The sequence below is a fragment of the Gallus gallus genome, chromosome W, assembly GCF_016699485.2.
Source record: "Gallus gallus isolate bGalGal1 chromosome W, bGalGal1.mat.broiler.GRCg7b, whole genome shotgun sequence".
Lineage (NCBI taxonomy): Eukaryota > Metazoa > Chordata > Aves > Galliformes > Phasianidae > Gallus > Gallus gallus.
Window position 1 is genome coordinate 8,955,550 of NC_052571.1, and position 24,258 is coordinate 8,979,807.

The following is a 24,258-nucleotide window of genomic DNA, read 5'->3' on the forward strand; positions in this document are numbered from 1 at the left end:
CTCCACAGTTTTAGGCAAGCATTCCATTTAAGTCGCCACATTCTTTTTTTGCCAGAGCTTTCTGCCTAGTGGAGACCATGGCTAGAGTTGTTGTTTGGGAGGCAGCAGATAGGTGAGTCAGTCTTCCAAGTGGGCAGAGATACTATGCCGTGCTCGAACGCACTGTGTGTACTGCTACACCATGCCCTGCTTGCCTGTCCCATGTGTCAGGGCTATCCTGCTCCCCAGAGGCTCTTATTCTGGTGTTTTGCTATAGTTTTACCTTTCTGTGAAGGATCCCTTGGTGCAAGCCTCCACTGTGTAGCTGATCCGCACGAGGTCTTCACTGAATCATCCCACCATGTTTACATGATGGCAGTAAGATCTAAGTTTTCCAAATGCACCATGGTTTCCAACTCCCCTTGCTTATTTCTCATGCTGCACGCATTAGTATAGAGGCACTTTAGCTGGCCTTTTAGACACACTGCTTTCTTTGAGGAGCCCTTCCACAAACCTCCAGGACAAGTCTGAGGTTTTCCCCCACTGTTTCCTAGAGTGACAGCTTTCCCTGGCTCTTCTCTGTCACTCAGCAGTACATTGAATTCCTCCATGCAGAAAAAATTGCATCTGTTGACATTCATTGATTCTCAATGAATGTTTATGGAGACCAAACAGTGGATGTTGGCACAGTGAGGCAGTGGGTGGTGCATTTCAGCGGTGACAACAGCAGGTCTCTTCTTGTGCAGATCTTTATGAGCGTGGAATGCAGGCTTTTGTTCATCGCTAGTGAAAATGCCTAGCTAATGGTGGTTATTATGTTGAAAAAGTGTTTTGTAGCTGAGAATTTTCTCTAGCAAATAGTTTTATTGAGATTTTTGTATCTGTTGTAGTTTCCACAGAAATAAACAGGAGGCATTACTTTTGGAGTAACCTGTGTAATTATTTTATTTTGACTATATTTAAGCTACATGGTATATCTTGCTGCTTTGTTTTGTGTCACTTTCCTGAAGTTTCCATATTCTTCAAACAACAGTGTCAAAACTAATAGAGGATGAGTCTGTTTCACTTTTACAGTACAGGAATGGTGGTTGTTTAGTAGTGCTACTTCAAAAGCATATGAAGGGAAGAGAACTGCTTGGAGAACATAGCAAGTCTCTTTCTTTTTTTTTTTTCTTAGGTGGAGGTGGAAGTATCTTACTGTTTGTCATTCTTCACAGGGTTACACATCGTTCTGGAATGATTGCATCTCCTCAGGATTACGTGGCTGCATGTTAATTGAATTGTCATTGCGAGGGCGTCTTCAGCTAGAGGCTTGTGGAATGAGGCGCAAAAGTCTACTGACAAGAAAGGTAAGTGGAAGAAAAAGGACGCATTTGCTTTTGTGTTGTGCTCCGGGCAATGCAGTAGCTATAAATTACAATTAGTTGTAAGGAAAGACTATTTTTTTTTTTTAATATGAGGTTAGAGTTTCTGAACAGTGACTTAAGTTACATGCACAGAGTTTAAATGGTGAGCTGAAGTGCCCTGGAAAATTTTCTTCATTTGTTCTCAGCTCCTGTTTGTTCTCTTTACATGTTCTTTACTCAGTCTTACACAACCAGCTGGCAGTGGCTGTGGCCAGAGTGCAGTGGCAGCAGTTGCTGCAGGGAGGCCAGTAGCACCAGGTGTAATCTGCTGAAGGAATTGGCTCACAATGTGAGTGAGATGTGAGCTGGGGCTGATATGGATAGCTAACTGACAACATTCCAGATTCATCCTGCAAGCTACCTGTTTCACACTGGTGCACAGTGCTATAGTTCTGCAGTGTCTGAGGCACGGACATAGATGTGTGAACGATCCAAATCGTTTATTGCAGGTTCTAACATCCCTTATATACATTCCCAAGTTTTCTCTTGTAACTTTCCCACCCCCCTTTACATGTCAACAAAACATTCCATACAGACACTCCTTAACTATGCATGCAGGTCCTTATCCAATCAGTGTCATGAGTGGTTCCTAGCCATGCACTCTTCCTCCAACCACGGTCATTATCATGCTAGGCAGCTTATTTGACTTTGTTTTTCTCTCCTGGAGGCGTCCTTTGTTCTCAGCATTCCTTTCTCCTGCCATTTATCTTGCTCCACAGCTTCTGCTCTGAATAGTCGTCCTTGAATCCCCACACTTCCCCCTTTTTTGTTTATTAGCAAACTATTAACGTATTACAAAATAATAGCACTAGTCATATTAATAATATAATCATGCCTTGTACATGACATCCCAACTACCTGACTTGGAGCTTTCTCCTTCATTTTGTATAACACTTTGTAACAGCATTGCCATATGCATTTAGGTTATCATAACTTGATCAAGGCTTTGATTGACAACATGCTGAACACAAGAAAAGAGACAAGTCAAACAGCATAATGTCAAGAAATACTATTAAACTGTCATGGTTTTATGATTTATGGTTATTGGTATTCCACATCATAACATCATGTAGTGCACTGGGAGTTAAAGTGTTAATGCTCCAGTTCCAGGCACCTGTTCGGAAGAGAAGAAGAACAACATACCCCAGGGGGCTTTGGGGTCAGAGAGGAGATATAACCTCTGGCAAGGTCACCTGATGTCCCTTTTTTCCTTCAGCTCTCCTCCCTGCTGCTCATCCCAACTGCATGCATCGCCTCAGCACTACTGTAAGGCCTACAGCTTTCAGATACTCTTTCTCTCATTATATTTGATTTATTTGCTTCAATTCTAATTATATTGTATTATAGTGTGTTATCTTGCATTCCGATACTGTATTTAGTAAATTAGTTTGTTTCTCCTCAGATCGTTGCCACTGTTTTTAATTATTTTGGGGTCCCCTGTTTCCCTTTTCTGGATGTGCGGATTTGTGAAATCCCTCCACCCCACTAATCACGGAACCGGGCCGAACCAGCCCATAAACCGTTGACATGAACCCATTAAGAAAAGAACAAACACGTTTGGCCCAAGTTCCTGCAGCCTCGAAAAGAATCCCAGAGAGTCCCATTCTGTGTGTACCTGTAACTGATTACAGAGTATCTTCAACTTTTGTATACTCTGATGTATTGATTTTTGAATGATCACTAAGGTTCATACAACACATGCCTTTAAAATCCTTATAACTATGCCCTTGGGCTAATAATAGAAAATCAATGGCTGCACAATTTTGAAAAGTTGCGTGCTGGATAGAATCAACATCACTGAGCAAGCCTCCTAGAGCGTCACTAGTGGCATTGCTTTCCTTAGCCAGCCAACATCCTAACTTGGTGAGTGTGGCTAAAGCTTTAGCGGTGTGGTTTCAAGGTAAGTTTGGATCTGAGAGATAGGATGTCTCAGGAGCAGAGGCAAGCAAACTATGCACTCAGAGCAGCGCGGAGGGTTACGAGTTTTAGTCAACATACACTCTCATACACACACAGGCATCCATTTTAGATGCAGGAAGCAGAAACTCCCTAGGCAAGTGCACTATTACTGACCCTTGAGAGAATCATAGAATGGCCTGGGTTGAAAAGGACCACAATGATCATCTAGTTTCAACCCCCCTGCTAGGCGCAGGGCCGTCAACCACTAGACCAGGCTGCCCAGAGCCACATCCAGCCTGGCCTTGAATGCCTCCAGGGATGGGGCATCCACAACCTCCTTGGACAACCTGCTCCAGTGTGTCACCACCCTCTGTGTAAACAACTTCTTCCTAATATCCAACCTTAACCTCCCCTGTCCCAGTTTAAAACCATTCCCCCTTGTCCTATCACTATCCACCCTCGTAAACAGCCATTCCCCCTCCTGTTTATATGCTCCCTTCAAGTACTGGAAGGCCACAATGAGGTCTCCCTGGAGCCTTCTCTTCTCCAAACTAAACAAGCCCAGTTCCCTCAACTTGTCCTTGTAGGAGAGGTGCTCCAGCCCTCTGATCATCTTAGTGGCCCTCCTCTGGACCCGCTCCAAGAGCTCCACATTCTTCCTGTACTGGGGGCCCCAGGCCTGGACGCAGTACTCCAGATGGGGCCTCATAAGAGCCGAGTAGACAGGGACAATCACCTCCCTCTCCCTGCTGGCCACCTCTTTTTAATGCAGCCCAGAACACAGTTGGCCTTCCAGGCTGCAAGCGCACACTGATGGCTCATGTCCAGCTTCTCATCTACCAGGACCCCCAAGTCCTTCTCCACAGGGCTGCTGAGAGATGGCAAACCGCTGGAAAGGAGAGAGAAGGAACATGCCAGAGGTAGATTTGATAGGTAGTTCCAGCAGGGCATCCCCTCCTTCAAGATTCATTTTCCCTCTCTCACCCACCACAAACTCTCTCCTGCATTTATTCTCCCCTGGGTCTGCAGGGTTTTTTCCATTTGCACACCGCATTCGTGTGGCCAGTGTATGATACAGAGCCCAAGCAAAATACCTGCTTTCAAAACTGGTCTTTGCAAAAACAGTATAAACTACCAAGGTCAGCTCTCTCTTCAAAACAAGATATTTGAGGGCACAGCCAGAAATATGACTGTCAATGGTTAACAGGCCAGTTCGGCTCATTTCCGTGACTAATGGGGTGGGGGGACCCACAGACCCACACCCCAAGAAAGGGGAAAGAAAAGGAGAAAGGGTAGGGAGATAGGCCTGAAAGCAGTAGCAGTGATCTGAGGAGAAAAACTAATTTACTAAATAAGATATAGGAATGCAAGATGGCCCAGTATAATACAATATAATTGGAATCGAGGCTAATCATAGAATCATAGAATCACTCAGGTTGGAAAAGGCCTTAAAGATCGAGTCCAACCATGACCTAACCATACTACCCTAACAACCCTCTGCTAAATCATGTCCCGAGCACCACATCCAAATGGTTTTTAAACACATCCAGGGATGGTGACTCAACCACCTCCCTGGGGTTATAATAAATCAAATAAAATGGGTAATAAATCAAATAAAATGAGAGAGAGAGTGTCCAAAAACTGAAGACCTTTCTCTAATGCTGAAGGCGAGACGGCTAGAGAGCACACACTGCTGGGATAAGCAGAAAAGAAAAGGGCATCTCGTGACCTGAAAAAAGTTTTATCTTTCCCTCTGAATGGAAAATGGAAACGCAGTCCTCTGGGGTATGTAGTTCTTCTCTTCTGAGATCCAGGTACCCAGAAATATTGACAAGCCACAGAACTGGAGCATTAACTTATTAACTCCCAGTGCTCTACATGATGTTATGATGCCAAATACCAATAACAAAAAATCATAAAACCATGAAATTCCACCCCATATTCCACATCACTACATCATGCTTAATATATAAACAAACAAACAATAATTAACATGCATTAAACAAACACATGTGTATATATATATATATATACACACATACACACATACATGGAAATACTGACTGCACTCTGTTGTGGTATAGTGGTTTTTGTTGCTGGTATTCCACATCAGAACATCAAGTAAACCAGTGGGAGATAAAGAGTTAATATTCTGGTTCTGTTCAGTTCCTAGGAGTAAAATGGCAAGATGGGCATTGTCACATCCCAGGAGATGTGATCGACAAAATCAACACTATATCTCCACCCACTAGCAAGAAAGAGACACAGTCTTTTCTGGTTGTAGTGGGCTTTTGGAGAATGCACATCCCAAACTGTAGCCACATAGTAAGCCCTCTCTATCAGGTGACGCGAAAGAAGAACAATTTTGCGTGGGATCCTGAACAGCAGCAGGCTTTTGAGCAGATTAAACAAGAGATAGCCCGTGCTGTGGACATAGGGCCAATACAGACGGGACAAGATGTAAAGAACATCCTCTACACAGCTGCTGGAGAGAAAGGTCCCACTTGGAGACTGTGGCAAAGGGCCTCAGGAGAGACCCGAGGCCTACCCCTGGGATTTTGGAGTCGAGCGTACAGGGGGTCTGAAGAGTGCTACACTCCAACTGAAAAGGAGATCTTAGCTGCGTATGAGGGGGTTGGGATGTTTCCGAAGTAGTCGATACTGAGACGCAGCTCCTGGCACCTCGACTGCCAGTGCCAAACTGGATGTTTAGGGGAAAGGTTTCCTCCACCCATCATGCTACTGATGCCACTTGGAGCAAGTAGATTGCGTTGATTGCGCAGCGAGCTCGGAGGGGAAACCTCAGTTTTCCAGGTATCTTAGAGGTGATCATGGACTGGCCTGGAGGCAAAAAGTTTGGAACATCACCAGCAGAAGTAGTATCATGTGCTAAAGAGGCCCCACCATACAATGAACTACCAGAAAATAAAAAGAAATATGCCCTGTTCACAGATGGATTGTGTCGTATTGTGGGGAAGCATCGCAGATGGAAAGCTGCTGTGTGGAGCCCCACACGACAAGTTGCAGAGGCCACTGAAGGTAAAGGAGAATCAAGTCAGTTTGCAGAGGTAAAGGCCGTCCAGCTGGCCTTAGATGTTGCAGAACGGGAGAGGTGGCCAAATGCTTTATCTTTATACTGACTCGTGGATGGTGGCAAATGCCTTATGGGGGTGGTTACAGCAGTGGGAAAAAAACAACCGGCAAGAGAAGGATGAACTTATTTGGGCTACTGAACTGTGGAAAAACATTGCTGCCTGCACAAAAAGAATATGGTTGTAAAGGTGCATCACGTAGATGCTCATGTGCCCAAGAGTCAGGCTACTGTAGGACAGCAAAATAACCGTCAGGTAGATTGAGCTGCCAGAATTGAGGTGGCTCAAATAGACTTGGACTGGCAGAACAAGAGAGAGTTATTTCTTACTTGGTGGGCCCGTGAGACCTCGGGCTATCAAGGAAGGGATGCACCATATAAGTGGGCTAGAGACTGAGGGGTGGACTTAACTATGGACGCTATTGCACAAGTTATTCATGACTGTGAAACGTGCCATAATTAAACAAGCCAAGAGGATGAAACCTCTCTGGGAGGAAGGGCGATGGCAAAAGTATAAATATGGGGAGGCATGGCAGGTTGATTATATTACCTTGCCACGATCTCGTGATGGTAAGCGTTATGTGCTTACCATGGTAGATGCAACCACTGGGTGGCCTGAAACATATGCAGTACCCCATGCTACCACCTGAAACACCATATTAGGTCTGGAGAAGCAAATCCTGCGTTGACATGGCACCCCAGAAAGAACTGAGTCAGATAATGAGTCTCATTTCAAAAATTCACTTGTGAGTATTTGAGCCAAAGAACATGGCATTGAGTGGATTTATCATATTCCCCACCATGCACCAGCCTCTGGTAAGTTTAAACGCTTCAACAGCTTGTTAAAAACCATGTTGAAAGCAATGGGAGGTGGAACATTTAAGCACTGGGAGAAGCATCTGGCAGAAGCCACCTGGTTGGTCAACACTAGAGGATCGGTCAATCGAGATGATCCTACCCAATCCAGCTCCCTACATACTGTAGAGGGAGATAATGTCCCTGTGGTACATGTAAAGAGCATTTTGGGAAAAGCAGTTTGGGTCCTTCCAGCCTCTGGAAAGGGCAAACCTCTCCATGGAACTGTTTTTGCCCAGGGACCTGGTTGCACTTGGTGGGTGATGGAGAAAAATGGGACATCCAGTGTGTACCACAAGGGAATTTGATGCGGGGGAGTGTAGTCAGTGATTCCATGTATATATATGTATATAGATATGTGCTTTTGTAATGCATGTTATTTATTGTTTTGTATAACATATGTAGATATAGATATATGTTAGGCATGATGTGGGGATGTGGAATAAGGGGTGGAATGTTGTGGTTTTGTGATTTTTGTTCCTGGTATTTCACATCAGAACATCATGTAAACCAGTGGGAGTTAAAGAGTTAATGTTCTGGTTCCATTGTCTGCCTTTTATGGGCATTTTGGGTCTTCGAATGGGAGGGGAGGGGCAGCACTCCCGGAGGACCTGGCCAGGAGAGTATGAAAGGTGGAGCTGCTGGCAGGACACCAGCTACTTGCTTGCTCTCTCTTGGTTTGCCGCAGAGAAAAGCATGTACTTCCCCTGCAGTCTACTAGAGTAAGGCTACTTCGTCTACTATCTCGTACTTTGGATACTCTTGTCTCTCTCATTTTTGATTTTGTTAGATTTAGTAAATTACCGTTCTTCCTCAAGTCAGTGCCGTTGTTTTTTTTTTTGTTAGACCTATCTGCTATCTTTCTTCCCATCCCCCTCTCCTGGAGCGCATGGCCCAACTCAGGGCTAGCCAGCCAAGCTGAAAGAAAAGAGGGAGGATGGTTTTCCTCTCTCTCCTTTGTTTTTTTTTTTGTTTGTTTCTGGGCTTTTTTTGCTCCTTGTCACAGACTCCTTGACACACTCCCCCAACATAAGTAGCATGATGGGTGGAGTGAACCTTTCCCTTAAATATCCAGTTGAGCAGTGTCAGTTGATGTGCTAGAAGGAGCTGCATTTCAGTACCTATTACTTGAGAAGCAGCCCGAACCACCTCATACATGGCTGAGATCTCCTTTTCAGTTGGAGTGTAGCACGCTTCGACCCCCTGTACTCTCGACTTCCGAATCCCAGGTGTCGGCCTTGGGACTCTCCTGAGGCTCTTTGCCACAGACTCCAAGTGAGATCTCTCTCTCCAGCAGCAGTGGTAGTCAACTCTTGGGAACCCCCAGTCACCCCATGAATATAAATTGATTCTGTGCCTTGGTGACTGGAGGGCATTAGAGTGCGCTGTGCACCAGTGTCCACCAGTTCCTCATATTTCTTTGTCTGATGTGCTCAGCCATTGAATGGACAGTCTTATAGACTCTGTTATCCCTTCCTTCTGTCAGCTGGGGGAAGGGCCCTTCTCATTTTTGCCTCTATCGTTATTCTCCTGTGAGTCATGATCAGGGCCCTTACGGCTTTTGCTGTGTCCCACAGCAACTGTGGCAATCACCTTTTTTTAGAATTTTGCCTTTGTAGTTGATCTGTCTTTTAATTCTTTTACCTTTGCTCATAGTGCAGGAGTGATTTTTTTATGCCACTTCTTCATGTCTTCTCCATGTTCACTTAAGGAACTCCACATGGCAGCATGTGACATAGATTTACTACTCTCTTTTTGTTGTGCAGGCAGACATTTGCCTTTAATAGCTGAGATTTTTGATTATACAGTTGAGGAGTAGGGTTCATTGCTTTTAATCAGTTTGATCAGCTCCTTCAGTAGACTTTCTTGATCATCCTGATCTTCATCAGGTGTTTCTGATTCTGCAATGAATTCAGTTCCTCCAGTAGACTGTCCTGTTTCTTCTCCATTTAATCAAGTCCTTCTGTTACTTTCGAGATGGCTGAAATGGAAGCATGAGATGGAGATAATTGTTGTCCATATTTTTGAAGCGTAATGATCAGTTCAAACACTAGGGTCTTCTCAGTTGTTCCTTGTATCTTTTAAATGTTTATGCTAGTGTTCTGGCATACTTTTCTGGTGCTGTTCTTGTGAGTTTCCACCATATATCTGACGTACTCCTAACTCTCTCAGGATCACGGTCTTGGCATGGATTGTTCGGAACAAGCATGGGGTCATACAACATTTCCACCGTAGCTGATTCTCTCACATACTGCATTCTTTTTTCAGCAGTAGTCCACTTTTTCATCTCAGGCTTCAGATTGTCTTTGAAGGGATATCTTTCCTTTACAGTTAATAACACTCATTCCCAGAGGGTGGCAACTCCTTCCAAACATCTACTAATTCCTCTGTCAATAGCTGAGTCTCTGGCAGTACTTCCTAGTTGGCGAGCTTCATTACCATCTAGAAACACACTATTGGCTCCAGTGTCCCAACATCGAAGTAACCAGGTGACAATAGTCTCGTTCAGGCACCATGCGAACTCCTTTCTTGAGCCTTGGACTTCAGTTATCTTCAGAGGTCGATGAGTAGTGGTAACAGTAACTTCTTCCACCTCACTCTCCTCTCCTTGTCTTTTAGTTTTTTCCGTTGCCTTTCTCAATTATGGTGATTTTGGGGAGGGCCCCTCACCTGGATCTCCCTCTACTTCCTCCCTGTCTTCTTTCCATTCTAGACATGACAACACCCATTTCCATTTCTGTCCTTCCACAGGGTCAACTGACATCAATACTGGTGCCTCCTGTGATTCATAAGGTTCAACTTGGAGACTTCCCCTTTTGGCTCAAATCTTAGCTCAGAAACTCTGTCTCTCCAAAAGAGTATTATATAAAGCTTGGTAAGCACAAGCCAAGCCCCATATAAGTTGTTTCTCCTCAGGTCTACCTAAGTCACAACATCCCTGACTTAAATACTTGCATACGTTCTCAGGATTCCACAGGTGTTCACGAGTGAAATCCCATGACACTGGGAGTCCCCATGCTTCTAAGATTTTTTCTAAACTCCTCCATGTTCCCTGCCACTGAGCATTCTCTCTTTTTTGGGAGGGATTTCTCCAGATAAAGTAAATGAAGAGAAATACATTCAGGAAGATTGATAACACCGTCATTGATTCAGCATTCCAAAAATGCTTAAAAAACTGAGAAGAGTACCTGGAAACCAGTCTAAACATCGTGTTGTTTGTAAAATTTCAATTTTACAAACAACAATTCAGGAGGAAACAGTCAGAGACCTGCTACTCCAACTGGACTGCCACAAGTCCATGGGACCGGATGAGATTCACCCGAGAGTGCTAAAGGAACTGGTGGAGGTGATAGCCGAGCCGCTTTCCATCATCTATCAGCGCTCCTTGTTGACGGGTGAGGTCCCAGAAGACTGGAGGCTTGCCAATGTGACTCCCATCTACAAGAAGGGCTGCAGGGAGGATCCGGGGAACTACAGGCCTGTTAGCCTGACCTCGGTGCTGGGGAAGATTATGGAGCAGATTGTCTTGAGGGAGATCATGCAGCACGTGCGGGACAACCGGGGAATCAAGCCTAGCCAGCATGGGTTCACGAAGGGCAGGTCCTGCTTGACCAACCTGATCTTCTATGATCCAGTGACCCGTCTGGTGGATGAGGGAAAGGCTGTTGATGTGGTCTACCTAGACTTCAGCAAAGCCTTTGACACTGTCTCCCACAGTATTCTCCTCCAGAAGCTGGCAGATCGTAGCTTGGACAGATACATTCTTTGCTGGGTAAGGAACTGGCTGGAGGGCCGGGCCCAGAGAGTGGTGGTGAATGGAGTTAAATCCAGCTGGCGACCGGTCACGAGTGGTGTTCCCCAGGGGTCGGTGCTGGGGCCTGTCCTCTTTAATATCTTTATTGATGACCTGGATGAGGGCATTGAGTGCACCCTCAGTAAGTTTGCAGATGACACCAAGCTGGCTGGAAGTGTTGATCTGCCTGAGGGTAGCGAGGCCTTACAGAGGGATCTGGATAGGTTGGACAGCTGGGCTGAAGCCAATGGGATGGGATTCAACAAGACCAAATGCCGGGTCCTGCACTTTGGCTGCAATAACCCCAGGCAACGCTACAGGCTTGGGGCAGAGTGGCTGGAAGACTGTGTAGAGGAAATGGACCTGGGGGTGTTGATTGATGCTCGACTGAACATGAGCCAGCAGTGTACCCAGGTGGCCAAGAAGGCCAATGGCATCCTGGCTTGTATCAGAAATAGTGTGGCCAGCAGGAACAGGGAAGTAATTATCCCCCTGTACTCAGCACTGGTGAGGCCACATCTCGAGTACTGTGTCCAGTTTTGGGGCCCTCACTGTAAGAAAGACATCGAGGCCCTGGAGCGTGTCCAGAGGAGGGCAACAAAGCTGGTGAGGGGTCTGGAGCACAGACCTTATGAAGAGCGGCTGAAGGAGCTGGGGTTGTTCAGTCTAGAGAAGAGGAGGCTCAGGGGAGACCTTATTGCTCTCTATAACTACCTGAAGGGAGGTTGTGGTGAGCTGGGGGTCAGCCTCTTCTCTCGGGTGACTAGTGATAGGACGAGAGGGAATGGCTTCAAGCTGCGTCAGGGAAGATTCAGGCTGGACGTTAGGAAATACTACTTCTCTGAAAGGGTGGTCAGGCACTGGAATGGGCTGCCCAGAGAGGTGGTGGAGTCACCGAGCCTGGTGGTGTTTAAAGAGCGTTTGGATGTTGTGTTGAGGGACATGGTTTAGCGAGAACCATTGATGAAGGGCGGATGGTTGGACTGGATGATCCTGTGGGTCTTTTCCAACCTTAGTGATTCTATGATTCTATGAAAATTAGCTACTCCATCTGGTATGTAATTGTCAATATTCAAAGCATACAACGTTGCATATAAGTACCAGGTAGGTGTCTCCATCAGTGCCCTTAATTGGTTATATATATATGCAATTCCAAAACAGAGAATGAAGAACTCAATAAGAAACCAGTGCGTTCCAAAAAACATAATGGCCTTTAGTCCTTTATACAGCGCTCCTATAATAAAGAACAGCTTCATAGTTGGCAGTTGCCAAAAGACAAAATAACTCTGTACAGAGTCCAGAGTTTGGCAGACTCCCCGGCCTACATCTAATCTATGAAGGTCAAAGCTAGCTATAGCGCTCTGCAACTCTCTGACTTTAGGAAATACTTTTTTTTCTGCTAATGTTAAGAAGTTCAGATTCGGTTCAGATTGCCCGCATTCTCCACCAGTAGCTGTCATGGAGTTATCTCTAGATCTCTCTGTGTCTGTGACAGGGGGACAGCAGGCCCACAGGCCCACCGGCCTGAAAAGGGGGACGGGGGGGCGGGGGACAAGGGAACAAAAAGGGAAAGAAATAATAATAAATAAGAAAAACAACCAGTGGCAGCCATCTGTGGAGGAAAGTTAATTTACTAATTATAATAGCAGAAATACAAATGTCACGGTTTTATGATTTTTGGTTGTCGGTATTCCACATCATAACATCATGTAGTGCACTGGGAGATAAAGTGTTAATGCTCCAGTTCTGGGTGCCTGTCCCAGAAGAGAAGAACTACATTCCCCAGAAGACTGTTCGCTGTGCTGTTATCATTTCTGCTCGGGGGAAAAGATATAAGGCCTTGGTAGGTCATCTGACAGCCCTCTTTTCAATCATCAGACTCTCCTCACTACTGCTCATCCTGACCGCACGCATCGCCTCAGCATTTGTGTAAGTCCTACAGCTTTCAGATACTCTCTCTCTCATCATATTTGGTTTGTTAGCTTTAGTTCCAAGTATTTTGTATTATAGTGTGTCATCTTGCATTCCAATACCATATTTAGTAAATTTGTTTGTTTCTCCTCAGATTGCTGTCACTGTTTTTAAATATTTTGGGGTCCCCTGTTTCCCTTTTCTGGATGTGCGGATTTTGCGAAATCCCTCTTCCCCGCTAGTCACGGAACTGGGTCGAACCATCCCATAAACCGTTGACAACTATTTAATTGGTATTGAAGGTAAAAAAACAAATAAATGAGAGAGAGTGTGTCCAAAACTGAAGTTACTCTCATGCTGAAGGCGAGTTGGCTTGGGAGCACACACTGCAGCTGAGCAGCCTGCAAGAGAAAAAGGACATCTTGTGACCTGCAAACAGTCTTGCAAACAGTTTTTCCCTCTAATCGATCTACGCATCCATGTCAATCAGTGGGTTGTAACCAGGGAACTGTGTATGGAGCTGAATATCAGTTTCAGTGTGTTGGAAACAATCATGGAAATATTGGTGTATCGCAAACTTTGTGCCAGGTGGGTCCCACAAATGCTCTCACAGGAACAGAAAGAACACTTTATGCAAGTTTGTCAGGACCTATTGAACCAATATGAGGCTGAAGGTGACAGATTCCTGAATCGTATCATTACCAGTGACAAGACATGGTGTCACCACTACAAGCCAGAGTCAAAATGGCAGTCCATGGAGTGGTGCCGTGAATTCTCCATTAAAGAAAAATTTCAAGATGCAGCCTTCAGTGGGTAAATTGATGTCCTACCACACCCACCATATAGTCAGGATTTATCGCCTTCAGATTTCCATCTGTTTGGGTCAATGAAAGATGGAATGTATGGGCAATATTTGCGTAACAACAATGCCATCATACTCATACTGAAAAACAGTGTGTCATCTCTGCTAGTGCAGATTTTTACAAGCATGGTGTCATGGTTTTATGATTTTTGGTTATCGGTATTTCACATCATAACATCATCAAGGCCAACTATATACTGGGCTGCATTAAAAAAGGTGTGGCCAGCAGGGAGAGGGAGGTGATTGTCCCCCTCTACTCAGCTCTTGTGTGGTCCCATCTGGAGTACTGCCTCCAGGCCTGGGGCCCCCAGTACAAGAAAGATGCAGAGCTCTTGGAGTGAGTCCAGAGGAGGGCTACTACAGTGATCAGAGGGCTGGAACACCTCTCCTACGAGGAAAGGTTGAGGGAACTAGGCTTGTTTAGCTTGGAGAAGAGAAGGCTCCGGGGAGACCTCATTGCGGCCTCCCAGTACATGAAGGAAGCGTATAAACAGGAAGGGAGTATGACTGTTTACATGGGTTGATAGTGATAGGACAAGGGGGAATTAATCATAGAATCATAGAATTACTCAGGTTGGAAAGGACCTCAAAGATCATCAAGTCCAACCGCAGCCTAACCATAGTACCCTAACTCTAACAACCCTCTGCTAAATCATATCTCTGAGCACCACATCCAAGCGGCTCTTAAACACATCCAGGGACGGTGATTCAACCACCTCCCTGGGGAGCCTATTCCAGTGTTTCACCACTCTTTCTGCAAAGAAGTGTTTCCTAACGTCCAACCTAAACTTACCTTGGCACAACTTGAGGCCATTTCCCCTCGTCTTGTCACCTGTCACCAGTGAGAAGAGACCTACCCCACTCTCACTGTAAGCACCTTTCAGGTACTGGAAGAGAGTAATAAGGTCTCCCCTCAGCCTTCTCTTCCCCAGACTAAACAGCCCCAGCTCCCTCAGCCTCTCCTCATATGGCTGATTTTCCAAGCCCTTCACTAGCCTCATTGCCCTTCTCACCAGCCTCGTTGCCCTTCTCTGGACCTGCTCCAGTACCTCCATGTCCTTCTTGTACTGAGGTGCCCAAAACTGAACACAGTACTCGAGGTGAGGCCTCACCAATGCCGAGTACAGGGGCAGGATGACTTCCCTAGTCCTGTTCACCACACCATTCCTGATACAAGCCAGGATGCCATTTGCCTTCATGGCCACCTGGGCACACTGCTGGCTCATATTCAGTTGACTGTCCAACAGTACACAAAGGTCCCTTTCCATCAGGCAGCTTTCCAGTCACTTGTCCCCAAGCCTGTAGGGTTGCCTGGGGTTGTTGTGACCAAAATGCAGGACCCGACACTTGGCTCTGTTGAAACTCATGCCGTTAATCTTGGCCCATCGATCCAGTCAATCCAGATCCCTCTGTAGTGCCCTTCTCCCCTCTAGCAGATCAACACTCCCTCCCAGCTTGGTGTCATCTGCAAACTTGGTTTTAAACAAATGGTTTTAAACTAAGTCTGGAGAGATTTAGGTTAGACATTAGGAGGAAGTTTTTCACTCAGAGGGTGGTGACGCACTGGAACAGGTTGCCCAAGGAGGTTGTAGATGCCCCATCCCTGGAGGCATTCAAGGCCAGGCTGGATGTGGATCTGGGCAGCCTTGTCTAGTGGTTGGCGACCCTGCCCATGGCAGGGGAGTTGAAACTAGATGATCTTTGAGGTCATAATAATATGAGGTAATAATAATAATAATAGAAGGTATTACTTTTGGAGCAATCTACAAGTTGTCCTGATTTCAACTGGGACAGAGTTGTGGAATTGTAAAGCAAAATACTTCTGTTTGATGGGAAGAGCAATTGGAAGACTGTGCAATGAGTATTCACTTCAGCACAGAAGAATAAACAGTGCTTTCTTGCCAGGTTGCAGAAAGTGGTAAACTTTGAGAGAAAATCGATATGTTTTGTGGCTTCACAAGAGCTTATGGAGTCCTGACTTAGTTGAGTGGAAGTCTGTGCTTCTCATAGCTTTTTCCTTTAAGTGCCTGTTTATTTAGGCTCCTACTGTCATGATGGATTCAGACTAACTTCTTAAACTTCCTTGCCGGAGTAGTAAAAAGTATCTTAACTCCAAATAAGCAAGGAAAGCTGTTTTCTAAACTCTACAAAAAGTCATTTTTCAAAAATGCTTTGAAGTACGGGATGATACTTAATGCCTTCTTTGCCTCAGTCTTTAATAGTAAGACTTGTTACTCCCTGGGAACACAGCTCTTTGCGCTGTCACGCAGTTATCTAGATCAATCTGTGCCTGTGACAAGGGGCAGCAGGCCTGAAGACCCACTGGCCCAAAAAAAAAAAAAAACAGTGGCAACGATCTAAGGAGGAAACTTAATTTTACTAAATATGATATCAGAATGCAAGATAATATAATACAATATAATTGGAATTGAAGCTAATAAATCAAATAAAATGAGAGAGTAGAGTGTCCAAAACCGAAAGCCTTACTTTGAACTGAAGGCACACAGCTGGGGAGCACAGCCACACACTGCCAGGCAGCGAGCGAAAGAGCGAGTCCCATGACTTCCTCCCATGACATGTCTTCCCCTCTGAAAGCTAAGTCCTCTGGGGTATGTCAATCTTTTTCTCTTCTGAGAACCAAGTATCCAGAAAGTTGTCAGTCTGCAGAACTGGAGTATTAACTCTTTAATTCCCCATGCTTTACATTATGTTATGATGTGGAATACCAAAAACAAGAATCATAAAATAATGACAGTAGGGATGGGGAACAGAATAGGCCCTGCATATTCCATGATGAGATGGTTTCGGACCTGCTCCGAAAGCTGGACACTCACAAGTCCATGGGGCCAGATGTATTGCACCCTAGAGTGCTGAGGGAGTTGGCGGATGTGGTTGTCAAGCCACTCTCCATCATTCTTCAGCAGTCCTGGCTAAACGGAAATGTTCCAGCAGTCTGAACACTCGCAAATATGATGCTCGTCTTCAAAAAGGGCTGGAAAGATGATCCTGGTAGCTACAGACCTATCACTCTCACCTTGGTGCTGGGGAAGGTTATGGAACAGATAATCTCAGGAGCCATCATAGACCAATTAAAGGTCAACCAGGGGATCAGGCCCAGTCAACAGGGGTTTATGAATGCTAGATCCTGTTTGACAGACCCGATTTCATTCTATGACAAGGTGACCCGCTTAGTGGATGAAGGTAAGGCTATAGACATGTGGTTTACCTGGACTTCAGTAATGCCTTTGACACTGTCCCCCACAATATTCTTGTGGAGAAGCTGGCTGCCCACGTTTTGGATGGGCATACGCTCCGCTGGGTGAAACACTGGCTGGATGGCCGGGCCCAAAGAGTCATGGTCAATGGAGTTAAATCCAGTTGGTGGCCAGTCACGAGCAGTGTCCGCCAGGGCTCGGTACTGGGACCGGTTCTATTTAACATCTTTATTAATGATATTGATGAGGGGACTGAGTGCACCCTCAGCAGACAACACAAAGTTGGGAGGCAGTGTTGATCTGCCTGAGGAGAGAAAGGCACTACAGAGGGACCTGGATAGACTGGATCGATGGGCCAAGGTTAACTGTGTGAGTTTCAATAGGGCCAAATGTTGGGTCCTGCATTTTGGTCACAAAAACCCCAGGCAACCATACAGGCTTGAAGAGGAGAGACTGGAAAGCTGCCTGATGGAAAGGGACTTTGGGGTACAGATGGACAGTCAGCTGAATATGAGCCAGCAGTGTGCCTGGGTAGAAGTCACAAAGATATCTAGATCAATCTATGCCTGTGACAGCAGGGCAGTAGGCCCGTTAAGTCCACCCCTTGGTCTCTAGCCCACTTATATGTTGCATCCCTTCCTTGATGGCCCGAGGTCTCATGGACCCACCAAGCTAGAAATAACTCTCTCTTGTTCTGCCAGTCCAAGTCTATCTGAGCCACCTCAATTCTGGCAGCTTGATCTACCTGATGGTTATTTTGCTGTACTTCAGTAGCCCGACTCTTAGCCACATGAGCATCTACATGGCGCACCTTTAAAACCAAATTTTGTATTCGGGTAGCAATGTCTTTCCACAGTTCAGCAGCCCAAATAGGTTTACCCCTCCACTGCCAGTTGTTTTGCTCCCACTGCCGAAACCACCCCCATAAGGCACTTGCCACCATCCATGAGTCAGTGTAAAGATAAAGCACTGGCCACCTCTCCCGTTCAGCAACATCTAAGGCCAGTTGGACAGCCTTTATCTCTGCAAATTGGCTTGATTCTCCTTTTCCTTCAGTGGCCTCTGCAAACTGCCGTGTGAAGCTCCACACAGCAGCTTTCCATCTGCGATGCTTCACCACAGTACAAAACGATCCATCTGTGAACGGGGCAAATTTCTTTTCATTTTTTGGTAGTAGTTGTATGGTGAGGTCTATTTAGCTCACAGTAACTCTTCTTCTGGTGATGTTCCAAACTTTTTACCTTCAGGCCAGTCCATGATCACCTCTAAGATTCCTGGACAACTGAGGTTCCCCATCCGATCTCGTTGTGTAATCAGCGCAATCCACTTCCTCCAAGTGGCATCAGTAGCATGATGGGTAGAGGGAACCTTTCCCTTGAACATCCCGTTCAACACTGGCAATCGAGGCGCTAGAAGGAGCCACGTTTCAGTACCAACTACTTCAGAAGCAGCTCGAATCCCCTCATATACAGCGAAGATCTCCTTTTCAGTTGGAGTGTAGTGCTCTTCAGACCCCCTGTAGGCCCAACTCCAGAATCCCAGGTGTCGGCCTCGGGTCTCTTCTGAGGCTCTCTGCCACAGACTCCAGGTGGGACCTTTCTCTCCAGCAGCAGTATAGAGGATGTTCTGTACATCCTGTTCCGTCCGTACTGGCCCCAGGTCCACGGCACGGGCTATCTCCTGCTTAATCTACTCAAAGGCCTGCTGCTGTTCAGGACCCCACATGAAATCATTCTTCCATGTCACTTGATAAAGGGGGCTCACAAGGAGGCTATAGTTTGGAACATGCATTCTCCAAAAGCCCACTACACCCAGAAAAGACTGTGTCTCTTTCTTATTAGTGGGCGGAAATATGGTAGTGATTTTGTCGATCACATCTGCTGGGATGTGACAGCACCCATCTTGCCACTATATACCTAGGAACTGAATCCTTTCACTTTGATTCGCTTAATAGCGAAACCAGCACAGAGAAGGATCTGGATTACTTGCTCTCCCTTCTCAAAAACTTCCCTTGCTGTGTTGCCCCACACAATAATGTCAGCAATGTACTGTAAGTGCTCAGGAGCACCTCCCTGTTCCAGTGCAGCTTGAATCAACCCATGGCAAATTGTTGGGCTGTGTTTCCACCCCTGGTGCAAACGATTCCAGGTATACTGAACGCCCCTCCAGATGAAAGCAAACTGAGGCCTACATTCCGTGGCCGATGGAATGGAAAAGAAAGCATTAGCAATGTCAGTGGTGGCATACCACTTGACTGCTTTTGACTCCAATTCATATTGGAGTTCTAACATGTCTGGCACAGCAGCATTCAGCGGGAGTGTGACTTCATACAGGCCGCGGTAGTCTACTGTCAGCTTCCATTCTTCACTGGCTTTACGCACTGGCCATATGGGGCTGTTAAAAGGTGAATGAGGTTTTCTGATCACTCCCTGACTCTCTAGTTGACGAATCAACTTCTGAATGGGGAGCAAGGAATCCCTGTTGGTGCAGTACTGCCGTCTGTGCACCGTTTTTGTAGCAATCGGTACCTGTTGCTCTTTTACTTGTAGCAATCCCACAACAGACGGATCTGATAGGCCAGACAACGCAGACATTTGTTTAACTCCTTCTGTGTCTACAGCAGCTATTCCAAAGGCCCACTGATACCCTTTGGGATCCTTAAAATATCCCCTTCTGAGGTAATCAATACCAAGTATACATGGAGCCCCTGGGCCAGTCACAATAGGGTGCTTTTGCCAGTCTTTACCAGTGAGACTTAGTTCAGCCTCCAACATAGTCAACTCTTGGGAATCCCCGGTGACCCCATGAATATAAATTGATTTTGTCCTTTGGTGACTCGAGGGCATTAGCATACACTGTGCACCAGTGTCCACCAGTGTCTTATATTACTGTGGTTTTGATGTGCCAGGCCATCTAATCCACACAGTCCAATACACTCTATTATCCCTTTCCCCCTCCTGGTTGGGGGAAGGGCCCCTCCATTTGTTACCTCCATTGTCCTCCTGACTATTGCCGTGTCCCGCATCAACTGGAGCAACCACCTTTTTGGAGGACTTAACCTTGGTGGTTGATCTGCCTTGTAATTCTTTTATCCGTGCTTGAAGTGCAGAAGTGGGTTTCTTATGCCACTTCTTCATATCTTCTCCATGGTCACGCAGGTAACGCCACAAGGCAGGACGTGTTATAGTCTTTCCTGTATCATTTCCTCTAGCAGGAGGACGTCCCCTTTTGATGGCTGAGATGTTGGATGATGTAGGTCAGAAGGACACCAAGTTGATCAGCTCTTCCAGTGGAGGGTTTTGGGAATTCTGGTCCTTGTCCACCCTGGATCCATCAGCATCACGTTTGGTAGACAGTTTGTCTATTATATCTTCTTGTTTGCTCTCCATTCTGTCTAGCTTTTCAACTATCCTTGTGATGGCTGAAACACGAGCTCGTAGAGGATTTAAATGCAACTCAAAGTCTTGGAGTCTATTAACCAGATCATATCAGTCCATTTCCTTTTCCCAGGCATGAGATCATCTTTAAAAGGGTGTTTTTCTCTCACGGCTAACAACATCCACTTCCAGAGGGGGAAGGCCTGGTTCTGGCATGTGCTAATACGTCTGTCAATGGCTGAGTCCCTAGCAATGCCACCAAGCTGACGAGCTTCTCTGCTATCTAGCCACACACTGTTGGCCCCACTGTCCCAGCATCGAAGTAACCAGGTGACAATAGGCTCACCGGGGTGGTGTGCAAAGTCCTTTCTCAGACCATGAATTTCATTCATTTTCAGGGATCTATCCACAATGGTTACGATGTCTTGCTCACCTTCTGCTCTTTCAGGACTTCCTGCCCTCCTTGGTGTTTGTGCATGCAGTCTTATTGAGGGCATAGGCACTCCAGTTCCTTGGAGCCACTCCACTGGATCTGTTTCCTCCTCTTCTCTCACATCGCCTGCTGCTTCTACTTCACTCTCCTCCTCTTTCTTCTGTTCTGAGTAGAAATTCATTTCGTTTTCCATCCTCTTACAGGGGCAACTGACATTCTGGTGCCTCCTGTGGTTGATCAGGTTGGTCAGTCCCGCTGCTCTTACTCTCCAGCTCGGCTCGGAGTCTATCTCGCTGAATTATGAGAGTGCTTAGTTCAGATTCAAGCTTGGCTTGATGAGACTGTATTTTGGTTATCTCACTTTGGAGTCTGAATTGTGCGTGCTGGAGGGCATCTCGCTCAGTTAGGAGTACATCCCTTTTGGACTCGAGGGTGTTCCTCTCGAACTGGAGTGTGTTTCGCTCAGACCAGAGGGCATCATGTTCAAGTTGGATTGCAGGAAGTCTCTCTCGTTTTGGAGGGCGTCTGTCTCAGACTGGAGTGTCTTGCTCAGACCAGAGATTCTCCTTCTTGGCTTGGAAACCCTCTCGCTCGGCCCAGAGACTCTCCTTCTCATCTTGGACTCTCTCTCTCAATTTCTTGAATTCTTTCCCTCTCTGGGATAGTATTAAATAAGGCCCGATAAGCATTAGCCAGGCCCCAAATCATTTGTGCCTCCTCAGATTTGCCTAGGCCACAACATCCCTGTCTCAAATATCTGTTCAGGCTCTCAGGATCTTTTAGGTGTTCAGGAGTAAAGTTCCATGACACCAAACATGTCCATCTCTCTAAAGTCTCTCCCAAGTCTCTCCACACACCCTGCCACTCAGTATTCTCTGATTTTGGAGGGGACTTCTTCAGAATATGATAATTCCAGATACTGAGTGAAATAACTGCAATGACAAACAGTGCATTCAGGGAGATTAACAACATGGTCAGGTGAGCATTCAAACAATCCATAAAGGATTCGAAAGAGAGACTGGGAACCTGCTTCAAAATCCCAAGTTCTGTGAAATTAGTAGCTCTTCCTACAAACTGGTTTAAAACAGAAAGCAGAATCATTTTTTTTTTATCATTTTTTTCCCCTTCTTCTTTACTAATGTAAAATAGCAGTGCTCAAAGTTTACAAAATATCTCAGAATATTGGCAGTCCGCCTGGACTTTCAAGGTCAAGTTTTCAGTGAGCACCTGTGAAAGAGATAAACTTTCCCAACGAAGCTCTCCAAGAGCAGAGAGAAATTTGTTCTAAAAAGCTAAAAAGCAGCTTTTGCCTGCATTCTCCACCAAAAATGTCAACAGTTTAAGGGCTGGTCCGGCCCGGTTACGTGACTAGTGGGGCGGAGGGATTCCGCAAAATCTGCACCTTAGGGAAGGGAAACAGGGGACCCCAAAATAATTAAAAACAGCGGCAACGATCTGAGGAGAAACAAACTAATTTACTAAATATAGTATCGGAATGTAAGATAACACACTATAATACAATATAAATCAAAAGTAATTGAGAGAAAGATTGTCTGAGAGCCAAAGGCCTTATGCTAATACTGAAGCCTTGCGTGCAGTCGGGAACAGCAGCAGCGAGCCGATCCTACAGGGAACACGGCGAGATGGGAAGAGGGACAAGTCAGATGACCTGCGCCCTTATATCTGTTCCCATAAGCAGGAATGATAACAGTACTCGAAAAGGCTCTTGGGGACCGTAGTTCTTCTTCTCTTCCAGACAGGTACCCGGAACTAAAGCATTTGCTCTTTAACTCCCAGTACACTGCATGATGTTGTGATGTGGAATACTGATAACCAAAAATCATAAAACCATGACAGCCCCGTAAGGCCTTTTGGTTTTCGGTCACTTTCTCTCATTATATTTGATTTATTAGCTCCAATTCTAATTATATTGTATTATAGTGTGTTATCTTGCATTCCGTTATCTTATTTAGTAAATTAGTTTGTTTCTCCTCAGATCATTCCCACTGTTTTGCTTTGGGGCCCATCTCTCTACCCTTTTTCCCATATCCCTTTCTGGGGTGCAAATCCACGGGTCCCTTTGCCCCCCTAGTAACGGAAATGGGCCGAACCAGCCCATAAAACATTGACAGAGAGAAAATGTTATGTGTACATGGTGCATGTAACTGCTTGTACCAGTAAACAAGCAATTACTCAAATTCTTAAATTTTATTATGGTACTCTAAATGATTATTTTCCTCTGTGCTCTTTTAGGGAGTTAAATTTAGGGAGTTAAATTAAATTTACAGAGTTTAATTAATTAATTATAGAATTTATTAAATAACAAATCTTAACCCTTGTTATACACAATATAATTAATTGTACATACATATTTTTCTTAATAAGTATATAGTACTCACCTTGAGTACTGTGTTCAGTTTTGGGCCTCTCACTACAAGAAAGGCATTGAGGCCCTGGAACGTGTCCAGAGAAAGGCAACGAAACCGGTGAAGGGTCTGGAGCACGTCTTATGAGGAGCGGCTGAGGGAGCTGGGATTGTTTAGTCTGGAGAAGAGGAAGCTCAGAGGAGACCTCATCACAGTCTACAACTTCCTGAAGGGAGGTTGTGATGAGGAGGGGGTCAGCCTCTTCTCCCAGGCCACAAATAGGGCCCGAGGAAATGGCCACAAGTTGTGCCAGAGGAGGTTTAGATTAGATATAAGGAAAAACTTTTTCACTCAAAGAGTGGTCAGGCACTGGAATGGCCTGCCCAGGGAGGTGGTGGAGTCACCGTCCCTGGCGGTATTCAAGAGGCATCTGGATGATGTGCTACGAGATATGGTTTAGTATTTTAGTGGGTAGTAATGGTGATAGGAGGACGGTTGGATTAGATGATCTTGTAGGTCCTTTCCAGCCTTGTGATTCTATGATTCTATAATAGCAATTGTTAGTGAATGGAACATAATGTTGCTGGTCAACATGTTCTTCAGAACTTTTAAACTTACCGGTTTTCCTGCTTTTTCAGTTTATAATTGATTTCTCAATTTTATGTGGCCTAATTGTTTAACTGCAGTATTTTGCATAAATTGATTTGAAGTAGTAAAATAGACTGCCATTAGAGAGCAATTTAACACTGTATTATACTTTGTTTTAATGAGGAAGTAAATGCCCTAGCAAGGTTAGTGGATTATCTTCCTTTAAAAAACAAACAAACAAAAAACAAAACAAATCCCGAAACAATACAATAACAATACAAAACAATACAAAACAATACAATAACATACTATGATTTTAGTTAATTAACCTTAACTTAGGTTATAGATAATTGACTTAACAGAGCTTTTTGTAATTAAAATCTTGAATAATTTTGTTGTTGTTGTTGTTTTTAACCAGATATTTTTAAAATTTGCATGTTCTTAAAGATTTGTTACTTAAAAAAAAAACAAAAAACCTTTGTT

General features: G+C 45.2%; 1 protein-coding gene across 1 annotated transcript in view; it reads left to right on the forward strand.

Moving 5' to 3' along the window:
* Nucleotides 1-24,258, forward strand: part of LOC107049174 (Golgi phosphoprotein 3-like) — a 135,945-nt gene that overhangs the window by 75,643 nt on the left and 36,044 nt on the right. Inside the window, exon 2 of the mRNA XM_015300432.4 lies at nucleotides 1,197-1,328. Within this exon, the coding sequence (XP_015155918.1) occupies nucleotides 1,197-1,328 (132 nt within the window). The remainder of the gene's footprint in view (nucleotides 1-1,196; nucleotides 1,329-24,258) is intronic.